Source organism: Cydia fagiglandana, chromosome 2, assembly GCF_963556715.1.
Source record: "Cydia fagiglandana chromosome 2, ilCydFagi1.1, whole genome shotgun sequence".
Classification (NCBI taxonomy): Eukaryota; Metazoa; Arthropoda; class Insecta; order Lepidoptera; family Tortricidae; genus Cydia; species Cydia fagiglandana.
In genome coordinates this window covers 22,356,817-22,383,111 of record NC_085933.1, presented here as the reverse complement: position 1 = coordinate 22,383,111, position 26,295 = coordinate 22,356,817, and the positions used below count along the sequence as shown (strand labels likewise).

The window sequence follows — 26,295 nt, the reverse complement described above, 5'->3', positions numbered from 1 at the left end:
CTGGCATTGTTTTAAGGAAACGGAAAAACCCTCTAGTCTATGCGGATCCAACTGCTAGGCACAGGCTTCAAGTAGATTTCTCGGTAGTATAGTCCTGTACAGTTCGGGCCAAACTGGCGTTAGTGATGCCTTCTACCGAGGTTAAGGTAATAAACCGTTAAAACAGCAATAACATGTAGCAAAACACTCAATACTTTCAATGTATTCTAATGCTTCAAAAAGTTAAGATTGAATATAAGTTGTATTGGTGTAAGTTGTATTTGATGGGTATTTATTAATGTTTCAGGTCCGCCTACCCCCTGGCACCGAACAACTGGCACCGAGTATCAGTGAGCCGTTCTGGACGCCGCGCGTCTTTACGCGTCCGAGCTACATCACCTCGAGACGTCACCGATGCCACCAGGTACCGTACCATGTCATACTTACCTTAGTTACCTTACATTAAATAAATAAATACCTATACAGATTTTAATTTTCTCCTGCTGTATGCAAAACAAGAGAACAAGCTATATGTACATGTTGTTGGTCGTAAATGCTGACGAGTTTGCTGCTCCGTCGTTTTTGGCGCTCTTCGTTTTCGGTTCACACCAGCCTTTATAGGTTTTGTACTTGTAATGTAATAATGTAATAATCCTTTATTTCAGACAGTAAATTGCATTATTTTCTACAGTTCTTGCGTTTTTTTTTCTGTCTGTGTGCCATTTATTGGCAAAAGGCCTCCTCCAACCTTCTCCATTCCTCTCTATCCTTGGCAACTCTCGTCCATGTGGTTCCTGCTGTGGCTTTGATGTCGTCCACCCATCTTCTAAATGGTCTACCTCTTTTCCTTGTACATATCAATAATGACAGGAGATCAGTCACTCCGTTCAGAAATGCTAGAATCTCCTAGTGTCTCTTGATTATCCGAAATCACCGCCTGCCCGCAAAATAGCCACATCTCAAAAGTTATGACTATTGAATATCAATCTTAATTAAAAATAATAGAGTAAAGTTTCCTTTAAAAATTGTGGCCTTATTGCAGGCACGAAACGAAATAACCTCGGTGCGTTGAAGGTATAAGCCAGTCATATAAATAGTTTGCGAGTTTTCTAACAAGTTTTCAATGCCTGTTCCAGATCTGTGACGTCTCACGGCGCAGCGCGGCGGCTCTCGCTAAGACAGCCAATGCTGCTAGGAGGAGCGCCGCACCCGCTGCCCCCGCGGCTCGCGCTCCACGCCAGCTTCAGTGGCTGCGTGGGTCAGGTTAGTCATTCATACCCTCGTGACAGCTATGACCCACGGTGCCCTCTCGCTTCAACAGCCGATCCTGCTGCTTCCGCGGCATTGGCCAAGACGGATATTCGCTCACTCTTATTCATTCATTCAATCAATGCTGAGACTAGTCCGGTTAGCCATTCATTAATTCCTCGTTCATTCATTCCTCGTTCATTATTTCCTCGTTCATTCATTCAATCACTGCCGAGACATTCGGTTGCTCATTAGTTAATTCATTCGAACACAGCACGCCTATGAATCAAATATTTTATTGGTATAAATTGATTATTATACTCGTAATGCCCTATACTTTTTATTCTTAATGTTTGTTCGAAAATTAAGAGTTAAATGAAAATCAAATTACTTTATCACATTTTTTTTAAACCTGTAAATTCTGTCAACTGAGCGTTTTCCAAAAAAAGTGTACATTTCATTCATGTCTTCAAAATATTGACTTCTTGGGCTCATTTTACTCAGAATCATTTTTACATTCACGCCTCATACATGAAAAAAAGTGTCCCAATATTTTTTATGAAAAAATGTTTTTCCAGTGCGTGACACGTTCATACAAATAAAAAAAAAACATACAAGAATGTGACGATCTGGAAAGGAAATCTTTGGACACATTTTTTCATGTATGAGGCCTGAATGTACAAATGATTCTGAGTAAAATGAGCCCAAGAAGTACATATTTTGAAGACATGAATGAAATGTACACTTTTTTTGGAAAACGCTCAACTATCAAATTGCAATTTTTCCTTCCAAGTTCTACTTACTCCACGGAACCATCACCATCTGAATGTAAATTTTTTCATTCACTCACGTAAACGTTGTTTTGACAGCTGGTAATAAATGACGAGGAGCTGTCGGTGGTGGCGTCGGCGCTGGGCGGCGTCAACGTCGACAACTGCGACGACAACAACGCAACATGCGCGTGAGTACAACTAAAGTATTTATCGAGTACGTAGTAAGTTAGCATTCGAAATGATACGTAACGTTGGGCAGTACTTGGAAAAAATCCTATTTTTTATCATTATGTCATCCCTCCAAAAATTATCAAGATTTATAGTTAAATGAAAATTTTGAAAAATTTAACTTCAAATTGCACCTATTTCGCTGGTCTAGGGTGGACACTAACCAAGTATCGAAACTAGACTAGTATGTTACGCCTTAGAAAAGTTTGCAGCAAAATCGACAGTCGGCATTTACCTACCTTTAAACATTGAAAGTATGTTTTAGTCGGCGTAATTCATAAGTTCAACGTTTCAAACACTTTTCCTAACATCAAAAAGGTTGCTGCAATTCCTTAATAAAGCGTACAATTTTACGTGCTTGACATCAATTAATAACTAATGCATTTCGTTTTATTTTCAGAGAAAAACTTTGCAAAGAGACGATAACACACGTACCCTACCCGAAAAACGTCTCAGAAAATGAGATCCACCATTCAATAGTATCTAAGAAAGGCCCCAAAGCAAAGTTCTACAAAATCAAGCCCAAGAAACATATACCACATCTACACAAAGACATGAAAAAGAAGAAATACATCAAAAAACATGATTATTTGAGAGAAAGGAATAACGATGTGGTCACTGGGGAGCCTGCGTATGACGGACGGACATACATGCAAGTGAAATACTTGGATGCAAACGAGATCAACTGGGGGGATACAAATACGTATCCCAGTTTCAGCGGGAAGGATAGCTTCATTCACATTGATGATGAAGAAACTATGAAGAGGTGAGTTCGATTTTCAAAAGCTACTATGCTTTCTGTAAGTACTTACACGATTAGGTCACTAAACTCAGTAGTCTTTTTTTTGCTTTAGGAAACATCTAATCCAATTATAACGTTCATTCGCCTCTTTATTTTTTTATGGGGCACAATCAAATTTCTGAAATTTTCTTTTTACTTTAGTTCACACTTTACCTAGCACCTCCACCATGTCATTTAAAGTTGTAGTAGAATTAATTATGATTGTTCATAAAATCAGAATGGTGATTTCAGATTGCTGAGTTACACACTAGACATCAACATCCGGTTCCGGTCGGAGGCGCCGGACGGGCTGCTGGTGTGGTCGGGGCGCGCGGTACGGCCGCCGGGCGACTTCCTGTCGCTCGCCATCGAGAACTCCGTGCTCGTGCTCAGGTCAGTAATGGGTTCATTCTGTTGTTGTTGTTGTTGTTGTTGTCTGTCCTAGGGCACCCCGGAGGTGCATGGGGCTTCCACAAGATCCTTCCACGCCTTCCTGTCTTGAGCAACCGTCTTGGCCTCGTTCCAGCTCAGTCCTACGGCTGTCAGCTCGTTCTCTACGCTGCGCCTCCAAGTGTGTAAAGGGCGTTTGCGGGCTCGCTTCCCGCCCTGAGGACTCCACTCGAACGCGATACTGGCGTTGTTCGTATCTCCTCGTTCGTTCTGTTAGTACCAGCACAATATCAACCAAAAGATGTCAACGTAGGCCAAAAATCTTGTCCAAGGTCTCTACAAAATTGGCAGGTACTACACCGTTTTCGACAAAAGTTCACGGCATACCCAGACCCAGTTCGCCAGATCTGGACGCATCTTAACAGTTTCAATGCGATCTCGGTCATCCCACGCTCGTATTTAAGTAGATTCCTGTGTGGGGCTCTTGATGATAAACACTTCAGTCAGTCCTTCACCTTTAATTTATATTGCAGGTACGACCTGGGCAGCGGTGAGGTGGTCATCATCGCAAACCACACGAAGGTGGACGATGGTCTGTGGCATCGCGCGCGAGCTACTAGGTATGAACAACATTGCCATTCTATTTAGTAGAAAGACTGACACACTCTTCTCTCTGCTAAGTGCAATTTGCCCAAGGTTTCTAAAGAAACATGGGTTCTAGTTTTTCTTCGTATTTTAAATTGTTGGCACATCTTAAACTTATTTGTTTTGTTTTCCAGAAACAGACAAGCGGGTGTACTAGAGGTGGACGGCCTGGGCTCAGTAGGGAAAATATCGCCCGGCAAGCTTAAACAGCTCAATACGGAAAACGGACTCTACATAGGTAAGATTTAAGTACTTATCCCATATAAAGATTTCATTACCTATAGCAAAGAGAATAGATAGTATAAAGGGCTATTGCCAAAGTAAATTTAGTAGTCACGGTACATTTACTGCCCTCTATCGACACACGATTAAAACTTAAAATAAAATTGAAAATGTATAAATTAATCAAAATATGTTTACGGTTAAATGATTTTTAATTTTTATTGTTCCATACTGATCCATATTCATTCACTGATATGTGTGTTAAAATTGTTAAATATCAAACGGTGTCGTCAACGCCATCTAGCCGAGAATAGGCCAAAGGTGTGTGCGCCATCTATTCGAGAATGACGTTTTCTTGATTTCCGAGGCACGTTTTTTTCTTAGACTTTATTTATCTTATACGGAGTTATATATATCTCTGCCTATAGGGACCGTTCGCGTTGGTGGGTCTGCCATCTTGTGGCCTGAATTGGAAACATATGTGCACATGTACATTGCCAAAGCAAGTACTACCATCTAGCGTTCTCGTCGGTACGTTTCCTTGTGCATAGTTGGTTCTGCCATTTTGTGGGCTACCTACATCGGAAGCATAAACGACATATTTACGCCTCGCGCCAAAAATCTGACGGCTCCTATGCTGCCTCCTATTGTTCATGCACGGGGCCTATAGACCTGCAATCCTCATCTGAATAAGGCCCACTTGCATCATTCCACTAATCCGGGGTTAACCGGTTAAACTTGGCGTTACCATGGTTACCAGTACAATTTGACACTAGGTTAACGGTTTAACCGCTTAATCCCGGGTTAGTAGAATGGTGCAAGTGGGCCTAAGACACAGTAACAAAAAAGTTTTAATAAAGACTTGGTTTGTTTTTAAATGCATCATTTTGTTTGATACAGGTGGTCTGCCGTCAATAGAAATGAATTCCATGGGTAAATACAAGAGCGGCCTCGTCGGCTGCGTCTCCCAAATATCGCTGAGCGGCGATTTCGACATCCCACTGTCGCTGTCCAAGCTGCCCCACACAATCACCAACAATGTCGGCCGATGCGCGCCATAACATTCCCAATCGCCACCACAAACCATTCTTTCGTGAGCAGAGTGAGTGAATGGGTTCTTTGAAACATTCATTCATTAACCCATTCGTTCATTTAATAAAATTGAATGGGGTGAATAGATTTATTGTTGGAGTGTATGTTCATTCAAATGTTAAATGGGTTTGTTTTATTGTAAAGTGAAATGGTTCGTGCAAAGAGTAAATTTTGCATAAAAAATACAGTTTAGAATTCACGAGTTTAAGCACTAAATGAACTATTTCACTTCATGAATCGATAGGATTTAGGTGTATTTAATTTTCGCATACTTTTACCAGAATACCAAATTGTAAATTTAATTTCTAAACCGTTCAATGGATGACCAATTCACTTAATAATAAACTCCGTACATATCAATATAAAAATAAAATTTCGGAGGCAATAAGAACAATATCGAAACTTCAATTTTTATATTAATTGCCATTATCATAGTGTCAGTTTTGACATGAGTGGATATTTATGAATACTAAATAGTCAATTTAGAATAAGTAACTCAATACTGATGTACGGAATAATGTCCTTCCACGGTATACTTTCGAAATATAACTATGTTTTTCTATTTTCTTCAATTATAATTTCCCTGTGAAAATGGGGTAACTTTTCAAAGTGCTTTACTATCTAGTAGATATTTTAAAAAAAACTATTTGTAATGTTAACTAAATAAAATTCTAGTCGTACGAGTGGTTTGCACGCATTATTTTAGTTCATTTTTACACATTTTATAAAGTTCGGTTCTAGCCAATCACAAAGATTTGTTACGATGTGAGTGTATTTTATAAATAGATAAATAAGTATACATAGCGTTTGTATATCGGAAAATTTTCATATGGGCATGGTTTTAGAAGATTGTACGTAGTTCAAGGAGCCATAGCATTTGAAAGACGTTGAATAAATAGGGAAGTGCTTGAAATATTTGTCATTTTGGGCGCCATGATTGCCTGATGAGGGCTTACCACGAACCATTACTTTCGTTCATTCATTTACCTCTTTATCGCTCGAATATTCAAGAGTCATAAAGTGGCAGATAACGAAATATTTTCGCGGTAGGCTCTCTACTACTTACAAATCGTATTAGCGCCACCTGTCGGCGTAAAGTGACATTTCCCTGTTGTTTTTTCGATTGGCAAGTTAGGTTTGTTTCGCGGTACCACTTGCTTTGCTTCCGTTGGCCCCTGTAGCACCGCTATAGTCCTAGTATAGAATAATATATGAGTAGTATAAATTTAAATGCGCTTTATAACATCAAAACCTTCGATTAAATATTATGTTTTGACGCGAGTAAACCATTATTCAGAGGAGCTTTGGTGAATGAATCCGAAGCATGAGGTTAATAAAAAAATATATAACGACTAAATAAAGATAAGATAAACTTCTTATACACAATTTGGCTTATTAGGGTTCCGTACCCAAAGGGTAAAACGGGATCCTATTACTAAGACTCTGCTGTCCGTCCGTCCGTCCGTCCGTCCGTCCGTCCGTCCGTCCGTCCGTCCGTCCGTCAGTCTGTCACCAGGCTGTATCTCACGAACCGTGATAGCTAGACAGTTGAAATTTTCACAGATGATGTATTTCTGTTGCCGCTATAACAACAAATACTAAAAACAGAATAAAATAAAGATTTAAGTGGGGCTCCCATACAACAAACGTGATTTTTGACCAAAGTTAAGCAACGTCGGGCGGGGTCAGTACTTGGATGGGTGACCGTTTTATTTTTTTTGCCTTTTTTGCTTTTTTTATTATTTGTACGGAACCCTTCGTGCGCGAGTCCTACTCGCACTTGCCCGGTTTTTTGTTATATGATATGTACCTGCGTTATGGTTAAATCGGAATATTATACACGTAAGTTAATAAGTACCTCTGATATATATTACCTATGTGTTATTCTTTCCTTTACGTTACATTTAGATGAAAAAAAAATACGTACAATATCAACATGTTGGCTTGCGTCAAAACATATTAAAAGAGCGATCTATTTTTACCCTACGATACCCTTTGACGGGATTTTTCCACGAATAGGTTCAGTCAATTATATATTTCACAGGGTGTGAAAAATTATTTACAAATACATATCTTTAATTACGGTCTCTTTATAATTGTTTTGTATGACGTTTATATGTATTTTTTTTTATTTGGTGTTTGACTGCACAATAATTTTATAGCATATCTTCGATGTAAGAAAAACGTGAATGTTTTACTAGTTGTGTTAATGAAAACTGTTTTTTTTTAACCATCGTCTATTCGCCATCATGCACAGAGTTCCATGTATTTATTTCTAGTTTAAAGACATCCCAAAGAAGTAGTAGCTTTCTTGTACGGCAAATTTACCGAACTGTACCTAACAAAATAACGACTGCTTTTACCAAAGTTTTGTACCTGTATGGAAATGTATCGTTAATTTTAACTAAAACTATAAAGTAGTCCTACTTGTGACATATAGCTTGTTTAGCATTAGTTTTGTATGTGAGACCTGTCCGATGTATTATACGCCGTTATTTGTACAAAATTATATCAATAAAATATAATAAAAATATGTTTGTAATTTTTTGTCTAGGGACACAATTAAAAACCCAGTCCCAGTACACAATATACAAAAAGCACCTCGGTAGGAGAATACCTACTACAAATTGATTTAAAAAAAGTAGCTATATTCTGTACAATTAAAATTCAATGTAATATTATACGCACAAAACCTTGATATAAAATATTTACACACCCACATTCCATTCATCTGTATCATTCGAAACAAAGCCTTCGCGTTTATTCATTCACTCATTCGTCATTCACTTGTCGCGCCGGTCAACAACGCAACGGATGTCGCGCACTATTCCATTCACTCAGTTACGCTAACCCATTGGAGCAAGCCGGACGTTGGTTGATTCGAAATAAGTTGTTCGAAATTCAAAGTTTATTTAACAATACCAAAGTAGTGTTTAGATTTTAGTTGTTATAAACTAAATAGGTTTTAAGTGAACTAATTTAGTATTTTCGAACTATTCTGTTTGGAATCTTATTCGTTGCAGTTTTTTTTACTGTATCTTAACAAAAAAGTGCGGTGCGGTACCCAGTGTTCCGTGTGAAAATCTGTGGCATTTTTGTGATTTAAATAATTCATTTGGTCCACGAACAGTGTTTTGAAACTAACTGTTTGGTATTTGGTTGTTTACTACGCTTGAATACTAAGGAGCAGCCTCGCCCGACCGGTTTGCCGTAAGTATCTACCTATGTACAAACAGAAAGTAAAAGTTTGAAATGTTTTGAGCGCACACGCTAAAATGAGTGAACTGAACTCGTAGTATTTTAGCGGTCATAAATAAAATTATAATAAAAGGACAATATCTTCACGTGCGTTAAATCTATTTAAGTATGCAAATTAATACAATATAAAATTTAATCGTGGTAAACAAAACATCATTTTATTAGAATTATAATTAAGTGAAGCAACCTCCATACAAATTTTATGCACAACGTTTGAATGAATGATAAATTATGAGTGAATGATTTTGAAAGTAATCTGAGGTCAATTACATATTTTTATTGACGTTTCAAGGTTTATAGCGTACAAGGTAACTCAAAATACCTATATTGTTTGTAAAATATCTCTATAGTGTCCTTAGCAGCTAACAATTACATAGTTATATTTATTTTAACAGACGTTAATTGTTTGTCTTACTTATTACACAACATTACAATATTTCGCAGGGTATGCGTACAATTTATAAACACCTCTGTATCATTAACATAAACTTACAGTTGAGTTTTAGGTTGGTGTAAAGGCATAAGGTAAGTACAGTCGCCATTAGATACTTACTTATATCGGAGCGGCCAATGTGTTCACAAATATGTGAACACGCCTTTATTGTCAAGGCGCTAGAGTGCGTGCTTAGATATTTTTGATCACCTCGCCCGCTCCGATAGACCTATGGCGACTTTACCTCATTTCCACTTGGTTCACGCGATAATGAAACATTTTATTTATCTAATGGTTAAATTAAAATTTTACACCAAACATAGTGCGGCGTCACGGCAGACCTAGAAGGAGGTGGCGGCACGATCTTGACGTCTTTCGGAAAGATTGGCCCAATATTGCCATAGAACGAGACGCGTGGAAGAAAGAGAGGGAGGTCTTTGCCCAGCAGTGGGACACAACAGGCTAATAAATAAATAAAATAATTTACGGTAAGAATAGGTAAGTTTCCTATGCTAAGTCGAATCATGCAATCTTAAGGTGCCGAGGTACCTACTGTACCTAGTACCTACTAAGTGTGGCTAGACTTTGTAATGGCGATGGCGGCGTTCGCAAGTGCTGATTAAGCAAGCATTTCTTACCATAATTAAAGCCCCATTTAGACGGTTCAAGAACTTGCATGCATTATTCGATATATTGCTAACTACAGAGTAGTAGGGCTTAAGACTTGAAACAATACTAAGTATATAATTGAAGAGTGTGTACCTAAAGTGTGTAAAAACTCCAACTAACTTAGTTAGGTATTAGCGAATTTTAGGGAATCCATGCGTATGAATGGTCCAAATTAAATTTTATGAAAAAAGAAAACAAATTTGTTTTTTTAGTGGAAGAGACTAAATTAAGCGGGTGTGACCTAGAATATTTTTGCTTTGATGAAATAAGCAACACTACCTACAGAATAAGTATCATTTGTTATTACTTACTACTATTTTTTTTATACCACCAGCTTTTGTTTGTCGTACTCGTAGTCTCGTCCTCGTGACCAACCTTGGTTTCCGGAGCCTGAAACGAATGACATTATTTTGTCATAAAATATGAACTATTGTCGATTACCTGCTCCAATAGCCGCGCAATAGGTTAGCGACAAAAACAAAACAATAACGAGTGTAGCGACAAGAACCGAGCGTTCGTGCGATAAATGTTTGGTTAGAGTTGCGCGAAGGCCGGGTCGGCCCAACTCTCAGCGTAGGGTTGGCGATAGATTCAAGTCTGATGGCTCCTCTACACGATGGGCCAGCGCCGTCCACTCCACGGGACGCAGCCATGCGGTAGAATGAGATAGCAATATCACTTGCTCCCTCTAACGCATAAATGTTGGGCCATCGTGTAGAGGAGCCATGAAGGAGGCCACAGATTACATGTCAGTTAGTTGTTCGGACCTGTCAAATTTTTCGTTTAACTGACAGGCTGATATCGTCCGGCGAACTGGTAATCAGTGGGCCCCTTGAGGGCCTACCGCGAACCATGTTCTACGTGTTGCCTCCCTGTCACACTTATGTACGAACTGACAACTGCGACAGAGAGGCAACACGTCGAACGTGGTTCGCGGTATAATATGGCCGCGGTTATTGTAATAGCAACATTATTACGTGTTTTAATTACCTTCTCGTAGAAAGAGATGGATCATGGTTGCTTTGTCTTTCTTGCAATTTTTACATCGATAATAATCGCAATTAGAAATGTATAGACTCGCGTGTTAGATTTACGATCTTCGATTAAGTTAAGTTTTCTTAGCTAACAATTTTAACAATTAAGGCTATAAAATTAAAAGCTCACAAATAAAATGCTAGTAAAAAGCTTGACAGAAAGACTGATACATAGGCAAATAACAGTGTATCATGTATGTTGTTCCGTTTAAAAAAGAACTCTAGGCAGCTGCCGTGTACAACGTTATTGACGATGTTTCAATAGAAGAAATATGACATTTTAGCGACCTAATAAAATACAGTTCCACAGATCCTCGCAAATCAAAAGCGTTCCAAAACTTTTCTACCAACGCAAAGTTTGACTGACAACTGTGACAACCCTAGTTGTGGAGCGATTCGACATGTCAATGACACAGTTTTGGCGAACAATGCTGCAAGTGCAATGACAGTTTGCTGCGCATTCTTGTTCGTGCCACACAAATTACCTGCTTATTATCTCGAGCCCAAATAACATTATTTATACGCTGTATCTTTAGGTACTTATTTAAATAAAAGTAAACAAAATCTACCCTTAAATGGCTCCTTAAAGTTGAGGGTAGATGAAAACATTACATGATCAAATAATGTAGGTTAAATAATGTAGTTTTGGACTAAAGTTACCTGGTTTTACGGTAATTAGCTGATTATAATACTATCTATGGAAGCAATGAATGCCTCGAAGAGGCTAAAATTGAGAGCAAAAGTGTAGCTAAGCGAGCGTTCTAAATAATATACTAACGCTTATAGTACTTAATAAACCTTTTGTTCAGCGCATAGCTGAAAGAAATGGTGCAATTTTAATTATAAATATCATTTAATGGAATAGATACTTGGGACAATATGATAATATTTGATCGACGCAATACCTGTCGTTCCAGTTATGTGACCCAAATTTAGAACTGGTTAAACACAAGTTAAACAAGATTACGATTAATACTTAAATAATATAACGCAATGTCTATTTATGTAAGTAATCAAAAGTGAAATTAACTGCACGTTTTAAACTCCGATTAATCACCACTATCACCAGCTAATTCATGTAGTAACACACTTACTTTCAAGAAGCTTACTTACTTACATATGTCTATTTTTAAAACATTTCATTTATCATTATGTAAAAAACCGTTATTACCAAATATTTCATAAAACTGCTGTTAACAAGGTACTCCTTCTAAATCGTATAGTTATGTCGCTTTTAATCGAAGGATTTCCACGGAAGACCAGCGTCAAGCTATCCAAAAAGTACCTTAACACCAATTTGAGTAGAAACCGTTTCAGTGATGTTATTTAAAGTGTTTTTGAACATGTGATTGTTACATTTTTGTTGTTTTATTGTTTTTGTTGTTGTTTTGTTTTGTTGTTTGTACGCTTTATATCATAATCACTCAAAGTACGGTAGTACTATTAGTTCCTGAATAAATTTTATTCTATTCTGTAACTATAACTATGGATACCATTCTAGATCCCTGTAATTTTAAATTAAGAACTCTAGTCATAATGCTATCATTTTTAGGAAGACAGCCTAGCTGCATACTGCATAACGTAGTAGGTAGAGCTAGTACTTAGACTAGGAATCCTCTAGACGGAGTTTAGAGCAATTATTTCATGCAACCGATGCTGCCAAAAATGCGGGGGTGCGCGGGACGAGGTGAGCGAAGTCCTACTGTGCCAAGACACTTTCGACTCGAACATGGAGTAAAATTACCGTATGCGTGGCAGCGGGGGTAGCGCGACTATACTCAGTCTAGAGGATGTTTTGTCTGTGAGCTAGTATTATGGGAGGTTACTTATGTGATGTTCATGGGAAGCGATAGACAATGCAATTGTGTGTGCCGACTGATGGGTGAATAGTTGTATGGACGTGTGGGATGGGTATTGCGAAACGCGTATTAATTTCGCGGTAACCATCTGCTAACTGCTATTCATTATATTCTTATATTGATAGAAAAAAAATGAAAACCCTACGACGTGTACGGTGTAACCAAATAAGGAAGTGTTATTAAAGATGTTGAGTAAATTTCGATGAAAATAAAATCGAATACATTAGTTAAAACTCCCACCATTCTAAGTTAGCACTGACATGACAGTGACACTGAATTTATTAATTGAATTGACATAGAACTTTGCATGAAAACTTAGCGTGGGCAGACTCTAGTGCCCTATTAGACAATACAAGATTAATATGGGGATCGCTGTATTTACAAGAATGTATTAAGCTGTCGCAGAACATATTCGATTATAGCAATTTAAAATGAGTTCATATAATAAACATATTATACCTACACGAAAAAGTATACTTTCAGGAATCTTATAAGTGGGTGAGCAATTAATGTTACTACAATATTTGTGTTGTGACTTTTAGCAAATATACCTATCTACTTACAGTGTGACATTAATTCATTAGTCATTATCTCCAGCTAAAGCATGTCAAACAGTCCACAGATGGTTATACTAACGTTAATTTCCCAATAAGTTAAAACTACTTATGTATTTAACTTGCATACAGCCAGTTAACCTCTAGCCGCCCAGAGACCTATAAAAAGATCTCCTGTTCCAGTCTAATTTGAACTTTGTGTTGACAAAATAAAATTTCATTTTGCTTGGCAAGGTTTGACGTATGGGCGGCTAGAGGTTAAAAAAGCGAGGCCACTCACAGGCCGCGAGTAAGTTAGCACCGCTGTCATAAAAAAGTTTACCAACTTACACTTGCCGTTATAGGTAGCGCTAGTGCTCGAGATACCTAAGAAATTTGTATGAGACCGAGTTAGTTCGAGATTTGTTCACACGCAGAGATAAAGTTGTAAGCATGTATGGTAATTATTGTAAGGGTCATTTGAGACATTAACAGTTTAGTTAGAGTGTGGCTAGAAGACCTTTGTTGTGTTGATTATTTAATATTTAAACCTAGAAATGTCAAATACACCCTTTTCAGTTCTGACATTCAGCTGAATTTGGTCACCACAATACTGCAGAGCATACGTCATGACCACTGAGAAATATATGTTCGGCCTGGCCAGCCACATAAGAGCTCACGCCAGACAACGTCCATGATATTTATTTAGGGTCACCGTCATCGAAAACGATGAGGAGGACTATATATGTATTTACTTTCAATTGTTTGTTTTGTTTACTGAAGTTTAGCTTAACTCGCTTAAATACCGGATGCAATAAATAAAACTAAGATTTTATCAAACAGCATTAACAGCAATACCAATTGCACCATTCACTAACCCGGGGCTAACCGGTTAAATCTGGAGTTACCATGGTACAATTTGACACGGGGTTATCGGGTTAACCGCTTAACCCCCAGGTTAGTGGGATGCTGCAAGAGGTCTAAAGGGCCGGATGTACGTATACATAGATTTCATCAAAGGGCAAATTAGATTGCTATGGAAGGGACTAATAAAGATACAAAACCGTATTTTTTTAGGGTTCCGTACCCAAAGGGTAAAACGGGACCCTATTACTAAGACTTCGCTGTCCGTCCGTCCGTCCGTCCGTCTGTCACCAGGCTGTATCTCACGAACCGTGATAGCTAGACAGTTGAAATTTTCACAGATGATGTATTTCTGTTGCCGCTATAACAACAAATACTAAAAACAGAATAAAATAAAGATTTAAATGGGGCTCCCATACAACAAACGTGATTTTTGACCAAAGTTAAGCAACGTCGGGAGGGGTCAGTACCTACTTGGATGGGTGACCGTTTTCTTTTTGCTTTTTTTTTTGTTTTTTTTTTGCATTATGGTACGGAACCCTTCGTGCGCGAGTCCGACTCGCACTTGCCCGGTTTTTTTTTATATAAGACTTATTTGTAGTTTTGGACGTTTTGGTTTATGAAATGAGTAACCCATACAACCATTTCCAGTCGCCGTTACGACGCGGTGTAGACACATCTTGTGTCGACACCGTCTGTTTCGGTCACAATTCCAGTCGCAGAGTCGTCGCCGTGTCGACACAGTTACCAGAAATGGGGAAGGGTCGACACATGACACAAAGTGACATAAAGTGTGGTCGCCGTGTGCACACATTGTTTCGGGTTTGCGACTACTTTATGCCAATATCATTCGTTCATTCGTTCATTTTGTTCCTGTCAAATGGAAACTGTCAGATGGAAAAATAGTTAAATAAAAATAAGTGTCATTAATACGCCATCTCTAAAACGGATTACAAGACGTAATTATATATTGTTTGCATTTATATTACAATAGGACTTAAATTATAATGGGGAATTAAACTGCTCGAGTGATTTGATAAACTAAGTGTAAATAATCAACGCGCCACCACATTGTTTTAGTTTAGCCGGAAATGAAATTGTTTACTTCTCAGTGCCTGTGTTCATAAATATATTATTTGATGCATTTTTAGTACTTCGATGCGTATACTATACTTAAATAACAGAAATAACGCTTTACATACTACGAAACTTGTTAATTATGATGTATAAATATGGTTTAAGGCTGAGAAATATTGCAGTCACAAAGTAGTCGCAAATGTTTCGACTTTGTGTCGACTCTGTGTAGACACATGACACGCGCTGTCAAAAGTAATAACAAAGTTACTGGATTTGCAAAATGGCTCCTTGTGTTCATTTGTTTTCAGATATTCTCAAAGTGTAAAAATGCCGTGGTCAGAGATGGGACTTAATAGATTAACTGTTTATTAGACTAATTAATGGAATAAAAAAGTTAATCCTCAAATTTTAATCGCGATTAGTTTAGTCGACCTAACATAGATTGAAATTGAATTAATCTGAATATTAATCGAATAAATTATCGATTAAATCTCGGTTGGAAGTTGACAGGGGGCCATTTTTGTACGTAAAAATAATAGAAATGTCTTGCATGCAGATGGTAGCCAAACACTTTGTCATAAAAGTCGAGATAGGTGTCGATTTATAGGTTTTAGGGAGTGCCGATTTCGAAAATGATGACCATTTTGGAATCCAAAATGGCGGCCATGCACTGTGTCATAAAAGTCGTCATGGATGTCGTTTTATACGTTTTAGGGCGCCCCAATTTTGAAAATGATGACCATTTTGGAATCCAAAATGGCGGCCATGCACTATGCCATAAAAGTCGTCATGGGTGTCGTTTTATAGGTTTTAGGAGGCGCAGATTTAAAAAATGATGACCATTTGGATTCCAAGATGGCGGCCATGCACTATGTTATAAAAGTCGTCATGGATGTCGTTTTATAGGTTTTAGGGGGCCCCGATTTAGAAAATGATGACCATTTTGAAATCCAAAATGGCGGCCATGCACTATGTCATAAAAGTCGTCATGGGTGTCGTTTTATAGGTTTTGGGGGGCGCAGATTTAGAAAATGATGACCATTTTGGATTACAAAATGGTGGCCATGCACTATGTCATAAAAGTCGTCATGGGTGTCGTTTTATAGGTTTTAGGGGGCGCAGATTTCGAAAACGATGACCATTTTGGATTCCAAGATGGCGGCCATGCACTATGTCATAAAAGTCGTCATGGATGTCGTTTTATAGGTTTTAGGGGGCCCCGCTTTCAAAAATGATGACCATTTTGGATTCCAAGATGGCGGCCATGCACTATGTCATAAAAGTCGTCATGGATGTCGTTTTATTGGTCATGGTCATCATTTTCGAAATCTGCTCTTCCTAACACCTACAAATCAACATCTATGACGGCTTATATGACAAAGTGCACGGCAGACATCTTGGAATCCAAAATGGTCATCATTTTCGAATTCTGCACTCCCTAAAACCTATAAAACGATATCCATGACGACTTTTATGACATAGTGCATGGCCGCCATCTTGGAATCCAAAATGGTCATCATTTTTGAAAGCGGGGCCCCCTAAAACCTATAAAACGACATCCATGACGACTTTTATGACATAGTGCATGGCCGCCATCTTGGAATCCAAAATGATCATCGTTTTCGAATTCTGCAGTCCCTAAAACCTATAAATCGACATCCGTGACGACGCAAGTTATCTTTATTTTCAGATCTAACAAATTGCTACAGAATACAAAGGACAAAAAAAGAAGCAAGGAGGTAATGAAACAAGCAAAAATACAGATGATTCCTCGACGCAATTGTATGCTTCTTAAATTGTGTCCAGATTTTTTTGTCATAAAAGTTTTTATTTTTCACATATTACTCTCACATCAAGTTCCGTGACATTTCGACCTTGTAATTTTTTAAGTAAATGTTTTTGTTTATCTATGAGGATCTCACTAGAATAATATAACCAAGCTATGTTTATATTTGATGATTGAAATAGCAGGACATGCCTCAAATGGAAATGGGCAGGACACATAGCCAGATACAGAGACAGAAGGTGGACACTTGAATCGACAAAATGGAAGGGACCAGCAGGGAAGAGACGCCAAGGAAAACCAAAAAAGAAATGGATAGAAGATATTATCTCAGTAGCGGGTCCAGAATGGATTAATACAGCTCAAGACAGAGATAAATGGAAGAAGTGTGAGGAGGCTTTCACCCATAAGGGATCCACATAAGAAAACGAAAAACAAAATGTATAACTTACATCTATTTAAAATATTGTAACTTTTAAAAATGTGGAAATAAAAAGCTATTTTATTATTATTATATTATTATTATGATTGAAATAGTAACGCAAAAATAAAAATTATATTTGTGTCTTATATTCCTGCCGAAGACTTTTATTTTTCCTTTTCCTTCTACACAAGTTTGGCCAAGTAATAAGAATTTAGGGCTCTCAATTTTATTTTGACTTCTACAACAGTAAAGCTACGAGACCATGTTTGGTATCATTTTCGTATAAATTCGCAGTACCAAATTTAGTTATGGTATCACATTGACACCATTCCAAAGTAAAAACATATAAACTTATTAAAATACTTTCTTTTAAACTCCTCTTCACGCTTAAACTGCTGAACAGTTTTAATTTAAATTTAGTACACATATATTTTGAGTTCCGAGACAGGACATAATAAGTTATCTCAAAAATCATCCTTTAAAGGTGTGAAATGAGGTGTCGGGGGGAATTCAGAATTGACTTCTTGAAGTTAATACTGTTTAAGTTTAGGTTTGTAGTCATTTTTAACTAAATCAAAGATGTAGACCATCCCAAATTTAATATAAATCGGTTTAGCGGTTATTGATTTCCCGTACAAATTTCCACGCCACTTTTCACACCTTCAAAAGATGATTTTGGTTATAAGATCTATCCTATGTCCTGTTCCAGGACGCAAACTATTTCTATACCAAATTTCAACGAAATCGGTTCAGCGGTTAAGCGTCAAGAGGAGTTTAAAAAAAACCGGCCAAGTGCGAGTCGGACTCGCGTATTAAGGGTTCCGTACATTAAGTCCGACTCGCGCTTGACTGCACATTTCTAATAGGTTTTCCTGTCATCTATAGGTAAAGAACTATTTTGTGTATTCAGACGGATAGACATACAGACGCACGAGTGATCCTATAAGGATTCCGTTTTTTGCTTTTGAGGTACGGAACCCTAAAAAGATTTTTTTTTTTTAACTTTGTGGAATGGTGTCAATGTGATACCGTAAATGGATTCAGCAACCCAGATTTATGCGAAAACGATACCATACACGGCCTAGCACCTTCACTGATGTAGATATATCAAGATAAAATTGAGAGTCCTAAATAAACTTTCAAGAGCGGATATCTCAAAAACTTATTCAACATATCGAAAAAATTGACTGAATAAACTTGTAACAAATTAAATTAACTTTCATTTTGTATAAGTGGCCATGTCGCTAAGATGCATAGTTTCCGAGATATAATCGAAAAACCGGAAAATGGGACCTTCAAAGCCCCCTCTCTTCCCCCCGCTCAAGGGCTACGGCCGGGGACTTTTGATATGTTCACCTCCTAACTTGTACTAACCAAGTTACAGAGTCAAAAATTGTGTTCCGAGCATTTCCCTCTACAACTTTTTGGAGCATTCGTTGGCTGACCTAAGTAGCTTTTGCATTTCTTTAAAAACTTTTCTGTAAAAGGTTGACGGTCGTTAGGTGTTTATATGGTTTTGGTCGATTATTATCATTTGCATCGCCCATGATGACTTACTAGAATTACTTACGAGAACACGAGACACTAATAGTAGTTTGACAAACCTTGGTTTTCAAGAGGTATTTTATAATGACATTTGCTGTCAGAAATTTGCTGTCAGATTTAGTCGCAAACCGCACGCAAAGTGCACACAAATGTGTCGACACCTTGTTACGGAAAAGTGTACACACGGCGACGACACTTTGTTTCGAAACAATTCTAGACACATTGTGTGGACTCTGTTACGACACATCTGACATTTAGTTACCACTTTGATGATTCTGCGACTGGAATGGTTATATGGGAATATTCCACTAGTATTTAACCCGGAAACCTCCCACGTTATATTTCGGCAAAAACTCAATGTTGCCGCCATAACTTGGTCTTATTAGATGTTAGATAATGTTCAAGCAATCCATCATGCTTGTGTAAATCTGACATGTATAGGTAATTGTTGGCTTATTTTTATACCTATATGTATATTCATAATTATTCAAACGATAAATATTGTTAATAAATCGAGTAAATAGGTACTCGTATCCATTCCTTTTTTTAAAATCCGGTAACTTAACAAAACTTAAACGGATTTTTTTTTTCAATAAAGTCCTGGGAAGTTTCTGAAAAATGTCGTAAGAAATAAAATAAGTTTATCTACACACATATCATAAACTGTCTATGATGCCTTCAAAATTCGTAAATAATGGCCCACATTACGATAAACTGTTTTGTTACAGCAAATTTCTTATCTGTGAAAATGTGGTAATAGCTCATTACTATATCAAAATCGATTTGGTAATGCATTTCAAATTTCGAACATCTCTGAAAAAAAAAGCAATTTGATTTGACCCCTATTCTAATATCCGTTGAGATGACGTTTTATTCGAAATCAAATGACAATTGCATACAATATTGACAAATCTCGCACGTAAGTTGGTATCGGACGATATGGTAATCGACCCCGACTCTAGTTTGTCTCTGAATTAAAAAAAAAACTACGGATGCGTGACGTGCGTGAAAAAAGTTTTCATTTGCCGCCATTTAACGTACAGTTTATCTTTTAATTAGTTTATAAGTAAAAAATAATTTGTTTTGTTGTTTTTAAAGGAACTATAACAAAAGTTTCGTGTAAAATGTGCGATAAAGATATTTCGGAGACGCCATCATGTCATATCCGCGAGTTCCGCCAGAGAGCAAAATCGGCTGTAATATCAAGTTAGTGAATATATCATAGAAAGTTTATAATATGTGTGTAGATAAAGTAGTGTATGTAACTGTACATAATTAGGCATTAAAACACTCGTGTGATACTATTATGAAACTCATTTCATTCGTTTCATAAACCCACACTCGTATTTTAATGCCTTTCATTATGTAGCAGTCACATAAACTACTATTATACGTTTCGAAAATAAAAAAAGCATTCCTCATTCAAAAATGTGGTGGTATATTTTTGAATTTTTCCATGTGTTTTTTTGTTGTTTTGATTTTTCTCCGGACTGACTTACCTACTCGAGTTAAACTTTATTTATAAAAAAAACCTACCTACTTATTAGTTGCAGTTGTTTAACTCAAATAATATAAGATGTATTATTATTCATATAATTTCACATGACATGATTCACCTCGCCGTGAAACTTTTTTGTTGTTTTTGTGTGCGATTTTTATACATGTTATTTAACTGTCAAATATGGCAAGACTTGTTAATTGCAACAACGTAACGTAAAAAAGAACAATGAATAATTTACTCTAATAGCATCACAACAATGCGTCGAGCGATAGGTCACCACTAGGGTTGCCACTAGGTTTAACCTCGTAAGACCCCGTGTACTTGTACAAGTACAAATTAAATTCGAGTTTTGAACTCATGTCGAAATAAAAGAAAGTTCCAAAATCAAAAGCACAAAAATTGCCCTGGGTCTTACGAAGTTAAAAATAAAAAATATCATATTTATCATCCATTAATTATTATTTTATGTTAATCAAATTCTTGCGCTGAGTTCATTTCTCTCGGTAAGTAATAGTAATATAAATGATCATAAAAATTTACCGCCTGGTAATTATGATTTTAAATTTAAATTCCACGGCTACCTACTCTTTCTACTTTGGGCAGTCGTGTAAAAATATGATCTGTTTCCAAAAAAATTGTGACTGAAACAACGAAACGACATTTTTTATAAATTTACAAGATACATAGTGGAGTCATACCAGGAGATGAAGGAACATGCATTGAAGAGAAAAGTGTGGGAAGAACTACAAACTACACTGACCAAAGGTTCTCTCTTAAATTCGAAAAGACCGCGGAGTGACAAGTTGACAACCCTAATTTCCGCTTTGAAGACGCCGGTTCAAGGCAAACAAGGTTGCTACTGCGGTCACCAGTTCCCTGTAATTAATGGGAACTTTATTCTACTCTCAATATCAATTAAAATTGCTCATTTTCTATCAAATATCGATGCAAAGTTTTATATCGATGGTTGTTGTTTTAAATTTATGGTTTGTACTATTTTACGTAGGCCCCTATCTATACAAGTTTCTAGACAGTTTCAGTCTGTCTCTCTCTTTCTACTAAATATGCCTGGTTGTTAGAAAGACAGGCAAACACCAAACTTATAACTTGTATACTGTAGCTATAGCGAAACGATAACGCTACGTCTTACGTAGGCGAACAACGCGCGAACGCGGCGCGGCGCGGCGCGGCGAAATCAATCCTTTGATGCCCATAGAAGTGTCCTACGTAAGCGATCTCGTTGCGAACGCGGTGCGGCGCGATTTGCACGCGAATGTCAGGCGGCGCGGCGCGGCGCGGCGCGGCGGCGGCCGCTTTCGCCGCGCCGCGCCGCGCCGCGTTCGCGCGTTGTTCGCCTACGTAAGACGTAGCGTAATACTATTACATATTTTGTGGCTAAACCACCCAGGTGGTTTCTCGTGGTCCGTATGTTATATTTAAATATTAATAGAGCCGAGTCTTGGTTTCGTAAAAATGTCCATTTAGTATCTTATTTAAATGTATAAGTAGATAACGGTTTTTACTTTGCCGAAGTGTAACAGTATTTTCACGTTACATGTATGCTCTCAAGAAACCACAACTAAATTAGCATTACAATATTGAACATGGTTGTGCATTTAAATGTTCTAAATTGATCCAATTGATTAATACCAAAGACTTAAAGATATAGAATTACCTATTTACTCGTAAAAAATTGGTTACTTTCCTCCTGGACTTTCAGAGATCGCTACTGCACGCACTCTCTAGCGTATCGTGTATTTCCCCTTTTTTTCATTTACCGAAACCAGTTCCGTCGGTGCACTGAATCATCTTTAATTAAGCTCAATGATAGACCTTACCTCATTTGCAATAAGGTTCAAGTTTGATCAGTTAACAATGACCACGACAGTACTTACAGCAACAAGCTTATTTAACTGACGTTCGATGAACCTTAAGCCTCTGCAATAGGATATATGTATAGTCAAACTGTAACCACGATAGTAGTACGCAACGCATGCAGGGTTGCGGACCAGTTCCCAGCGTTACAAGTCGACAAACACCTCTCATTCTCGCTTGCACCTGGTTTTCCCAGTGTAAGCAGGCCGCATGCTGGGTTTTACCAGGGCGTGATTTTAATAAGTCGAAAAAAGTCGCACGTAGATGAGTCATGCGCAGAGATGGGGCCTTTTGGAACGGCAAAGTAAATGGACTAAGATTCCATAATATGTTTACGATTTTATATCGTTTTCCTTGTATTCTATAAATGGCTCTTTTATTATTGTTTTGATAGACGGTGACATGTTTCGGGTGAACGCATCTGTGTGTTGTATTTACCAAAATAATAGTCATAGTTTAAAACGTGCCCGTTACCGCAAATAATATGAATATGACACAAAATGATCATTGTCTTTATTCAAAAAATATGGACCAAATTCGATTTAACATACCTATAAGATAGTTGCCAGGACACCTGAAGGCGTTTTGGTTCCGATTTCGATTCAACCTGTATTGTGTTTCTTATATATCAATGCTGATAAGATTTTAAAGCAATTTCATAAGGAAAAGTGTGCATTAATTTCAATTCACTCTGTAAACAATTCACTTTGGACTCGTCAAAAATAACAATACGTAACTCCTCAGATCATTGAATATTCGCATTTGCATACCTACGTAATTGTTATCACATAATCAATAAGGCGCATTTCTCGTTGCGCTTGAAGCCATCGACTTTCTACCGGTTATCCAACGCATACTTCTGTATGCCAAATGTGTCGCTAACACGTGCTAAACACATACAAGGCCCCCTGTACCGCGAACATAGAAAGTCGAAATTTCGACGCTCAAAAAAATTTTTTCCGCTCAAATCTGCAACAGCAATTGAGAGCAAATAAGCGAACGAACGAAATGGTTCACAGTTATACTGCTCAGCGATATATATTTTTATAATATATACTTATGCTAATTTTAAGGTATTTATGTATAGGCAACTAGTGGCCTGAAATAAAAATATTCATCAAAGAGTTTACTTACTTACTTTCATTCATTCATAACGTTCAAGGAAGACGCAACTTGAAAACGAAAGCGCAACTGAAAGCCACCACGACCACCACCGACCCACCACCACCACTCGGTGGTTGTTACCGAGACCACGGGGACAACGCCGTCCTCGAGTAAATAAAATAGGCGACTACGACTATTAAGTCCCGTTGTGCATTTTAATAAACACTGAAAGTATTTATAACCATATCATTGAGTGTCTCGGTAATTGTTTAATGAATGACCAAACTTTCACCGTCATGGACGGAGACGCTCTGATGACGAAATTATCGTTTGCATGTGCATCATGCATGCAGGTACAGCCAGCAGCATCAGCGGATGAAACGACGCTCCAAAAACATATGCCCTGGAATACTTTTTTTCCAAATCTCTATTTGGAATATTCAGAAGAAAGGTTAGAGATATATCTACAGTTCGTGTTCAAAATTATATATGTACTTATAACAGTCAAATTATTCTACACATAACTTTTTGTTAAGATTTACAGAACGGTAGATAACTTTTGGCTAGTAGTCTCACTGTATTACGTACGAGTATAAAATGGCGGAGCGCGTGCTGTGATTCTCGCATCCGCTCATAAGTAAACAATATCTTATACCTAGACCTATTTTTGTTTATTGACGATTGAAGACGATCGATGTTATTGGATGTTGATTAGATCTATTTAAAAATAGATAATTATGCGTCTTTATTGTTTTAATTGTTGATGAATTGATGATGTCCTATAATTTAGTCAGTAGACACAGGAACCGCGTATTTTCCTTGTTACATTCGTCATTTGGGCGAAACGATGACTGAATCATTTTCATTAATGTGCGTAAAGGTAGTCACGGTCGGGCTGCGGCGAGACTCCCGTGAATCATAATAGTCTCGTCCGTTCACCCGCTAATGATAACTAGGAAGTACTAGTAAATACGACGTTAGTTAAATTTAAAATAAATGTTATGTTATTGTGGTTGGGATCTTCCGTCAGGTTTCAGAATCTTCTTCTTCTTCCTCGCGTTATCCCGGCATTTCGCCACGGCTCATGAGAGTCTGGGGTCCGCTTGACAACTAATCCCATAATTTGACGTAGGCACTAGTTTTTACGAAAGTGACTGCCATCTGACCTTCCAACCCAGAGGGTAAACTAGGCCTTATTGGGATTAGTCCGGTTTCCTCACGATGTTTTCCTGATGTCAGGTTTCAGAATATGGACAAGTAAGTTTCAGCTTGCACGCCAACCGATGGCCATTGGGGCAGAAAGGTTCTCGAGTGGCGACCACGTACCGGAAGGCGCAGCGTGGATAGGCCCACCACAAGGTGGACTGGGAGTCCGCTGGATGCGGGTGGCGCAAGACCGGTAATTGTGGCACTCTTTGGGAGAAGCCTATGTCCAGCAGTGGACATCCTCTGACTGATATGAAGTTTCAGCTGCTGTGACTTAGTTATTTGCAGGATTTTAAGTAATGATTTACACATATATAAATATTAAATAATAATACACCTTATCCCTTTAACCGCCGTGGACGTAAACTGGCGCGCACGGCCGTAGCCAAATATCAACCTTCGCGCACTCCGACTAAGTTCACGATGAAGCGTCGCACGAGAGGCTTGGCGTTCAAAGGGCTATGAACTCAAAAGATCAACTTGTTTTTTTTTTATAATGAATAAATTTAGGTAACAATTATGACGTCACACAGAACTTATTGGGTTAGGAGTATTTTGTAGCAAGTGTGGGTTTGAGCAAGTGGGCGAGTCTTAATACTCAAAATGTATGATGCAGGAAAACATCTTGCTTGGACTTCCCCGTTATAGTGAACTTGTCTTGGTTGAATTCTAATTAGTTAAGGTACCTGACTGGAACTGATAAGTATGGTGACATACAACTTTATGACCGGTCTAACTATAATGTTGCTTTGTTATGAAACACTACAACGTTACAACGTTCTAACTACATTGGTTCTTAGTTCGTATGGAATCAGAGGGTCGCTCGAATATGCAAGTGATAGGCAGATAACGAAATTTAGATTTTTGCGGTAGTCATGTGTGTCATTTATCAAACTAACGCAAAGTTATCGCGAAGCGTCTTCTTATTATATTGGACAACAATACTTTCGTATGTCCTGCTGTAATGCTTCATAAAATTATGTTCTCTATTGTAGAGATAAATCTCATATCCCAGCCGATTCTCGTGATTTGTTTTTAGCGTACTGGTATTCTAATTTTATATATTTTTAGTCCATTTAGTTTTAGTTTTTTTTATGGCGGAGATATTAGGGTTCGTGAGATCTACAGCTCACAGAGCTACAAGTTGTAACTTATAACATTTATCGTTCTAATACTTCTAAATATAATTTTAAAGACTTAAATATTTTTTTCCGAATTCCGCTAGAAAGAATCGAAGAAACGATACTCATAAAAATATAGCATTGTCTTTATACCAACTTATCTTCAAACCGTGCAAGCTATAATTCCCTGACCTACTACAATACGCCGTCGCGATTACACAACCCCACACAATGGCACTAAATGACGACAAATGACACGAAGAAAAAACGGTATGACGAATCCATGCGTGCTCAATTGTATTATCGACTATTCATTCTTCATCTATCGTAACTGTAATTATACTATTAAGGTGATTAAACACTACACCTTATAAAACAAGGTCCCCCGCCGCGTCTGTCTGTTTGTTTGTTTGTATGTATTCGTAGGTTTCAAATAGAGCCCGACGGCTAATCCTATTTTTTTTTTGTAATTGATTTGAGTCAAACGGTCCTCGCTAGAGATACGGGCGGCCGTTTGCTCTTTGTTTCAGTAAGAGCTGTGTTGGTAATGGATTGCGGTGTCTGTTTAGTGGTTTTGTCTATTGTTAAGTAAAACCGCACGTGCTACTTACCTGCAAAAAAGGGTCTTAAGTATTCTATTTGGCACCTGAG

General features: G+C 37.8%; 2 protein-coding genes across 5 annotated transcripts in view; both read left to right on the top strand.

The window, feature by feature from the left end:
* The window catches only part of LOC134678533 (pikachurin), a 91,180-nt gene extending 83,290 nt beyond the window's left edge, over positions 1 to 7,890 (top strand). For both annotated transcript variants that reach the window (XM_063537112.1, XM_063537121.1), the window contains exons 11-18: positions 287 to 403; positions 1,116 to 1,242; positions 2,097 to 2,188; positions 2,629 to 2,994; positions 3,262 to 3,402; positions 3,933 to 4,019; positions 4,179 to 4,282; positions 5,167 to 7,890. In XM_063537112.1, the coding sequence (XP_063393182.1) occupies positions 287 to 403; positions 1,116 to 1,242; positions 2,097 to 2,188; positions 2,629 to 2,994; positions 3,262 to 3,402; positions 3,933 to 4,019; positions 4,179 to 4,282; positions 5,167 to 5,327 (1,195 nt within the window). In that variant the 3' untranslated portion in view covers positions 5,328 to 7,890. The remainder of the gene's footprint in view (positions 1 to 286; positions 404 to 1,115; positions 1,243 to 2,096; positions 2,189 to 2,628; positions 2,995 to 3,261; positions 3,403 to 3,932; positions 4,020 to 4,178; positions 4,283 to 5,166) is intronic.
* Positions 7,891 to 8,186: 296 nt separating this feature from the next.
* Positions 8,187 to 26,295, top strand: part of LOC134678579 (putative ferric-chelate reductase 1 homolog) — a 50,085-nt gene continuing 31,976 nt past the window's right edge. The window contains exon 1 of one of the 3 annotated variants that reach the window (XM_063537216.1): positions 8,187 to 8,568. The gene's annotated coding sequence lies outside the window, so the exon portion shown is untranslated. Of the gene's footprint in view, positions 8,573 to 26,295 lie in introns of all 3 variants that reach the window. The other 2 variants (XM_063537203.1, XM_063537212.1) reach the window with 2 other exon arrangements.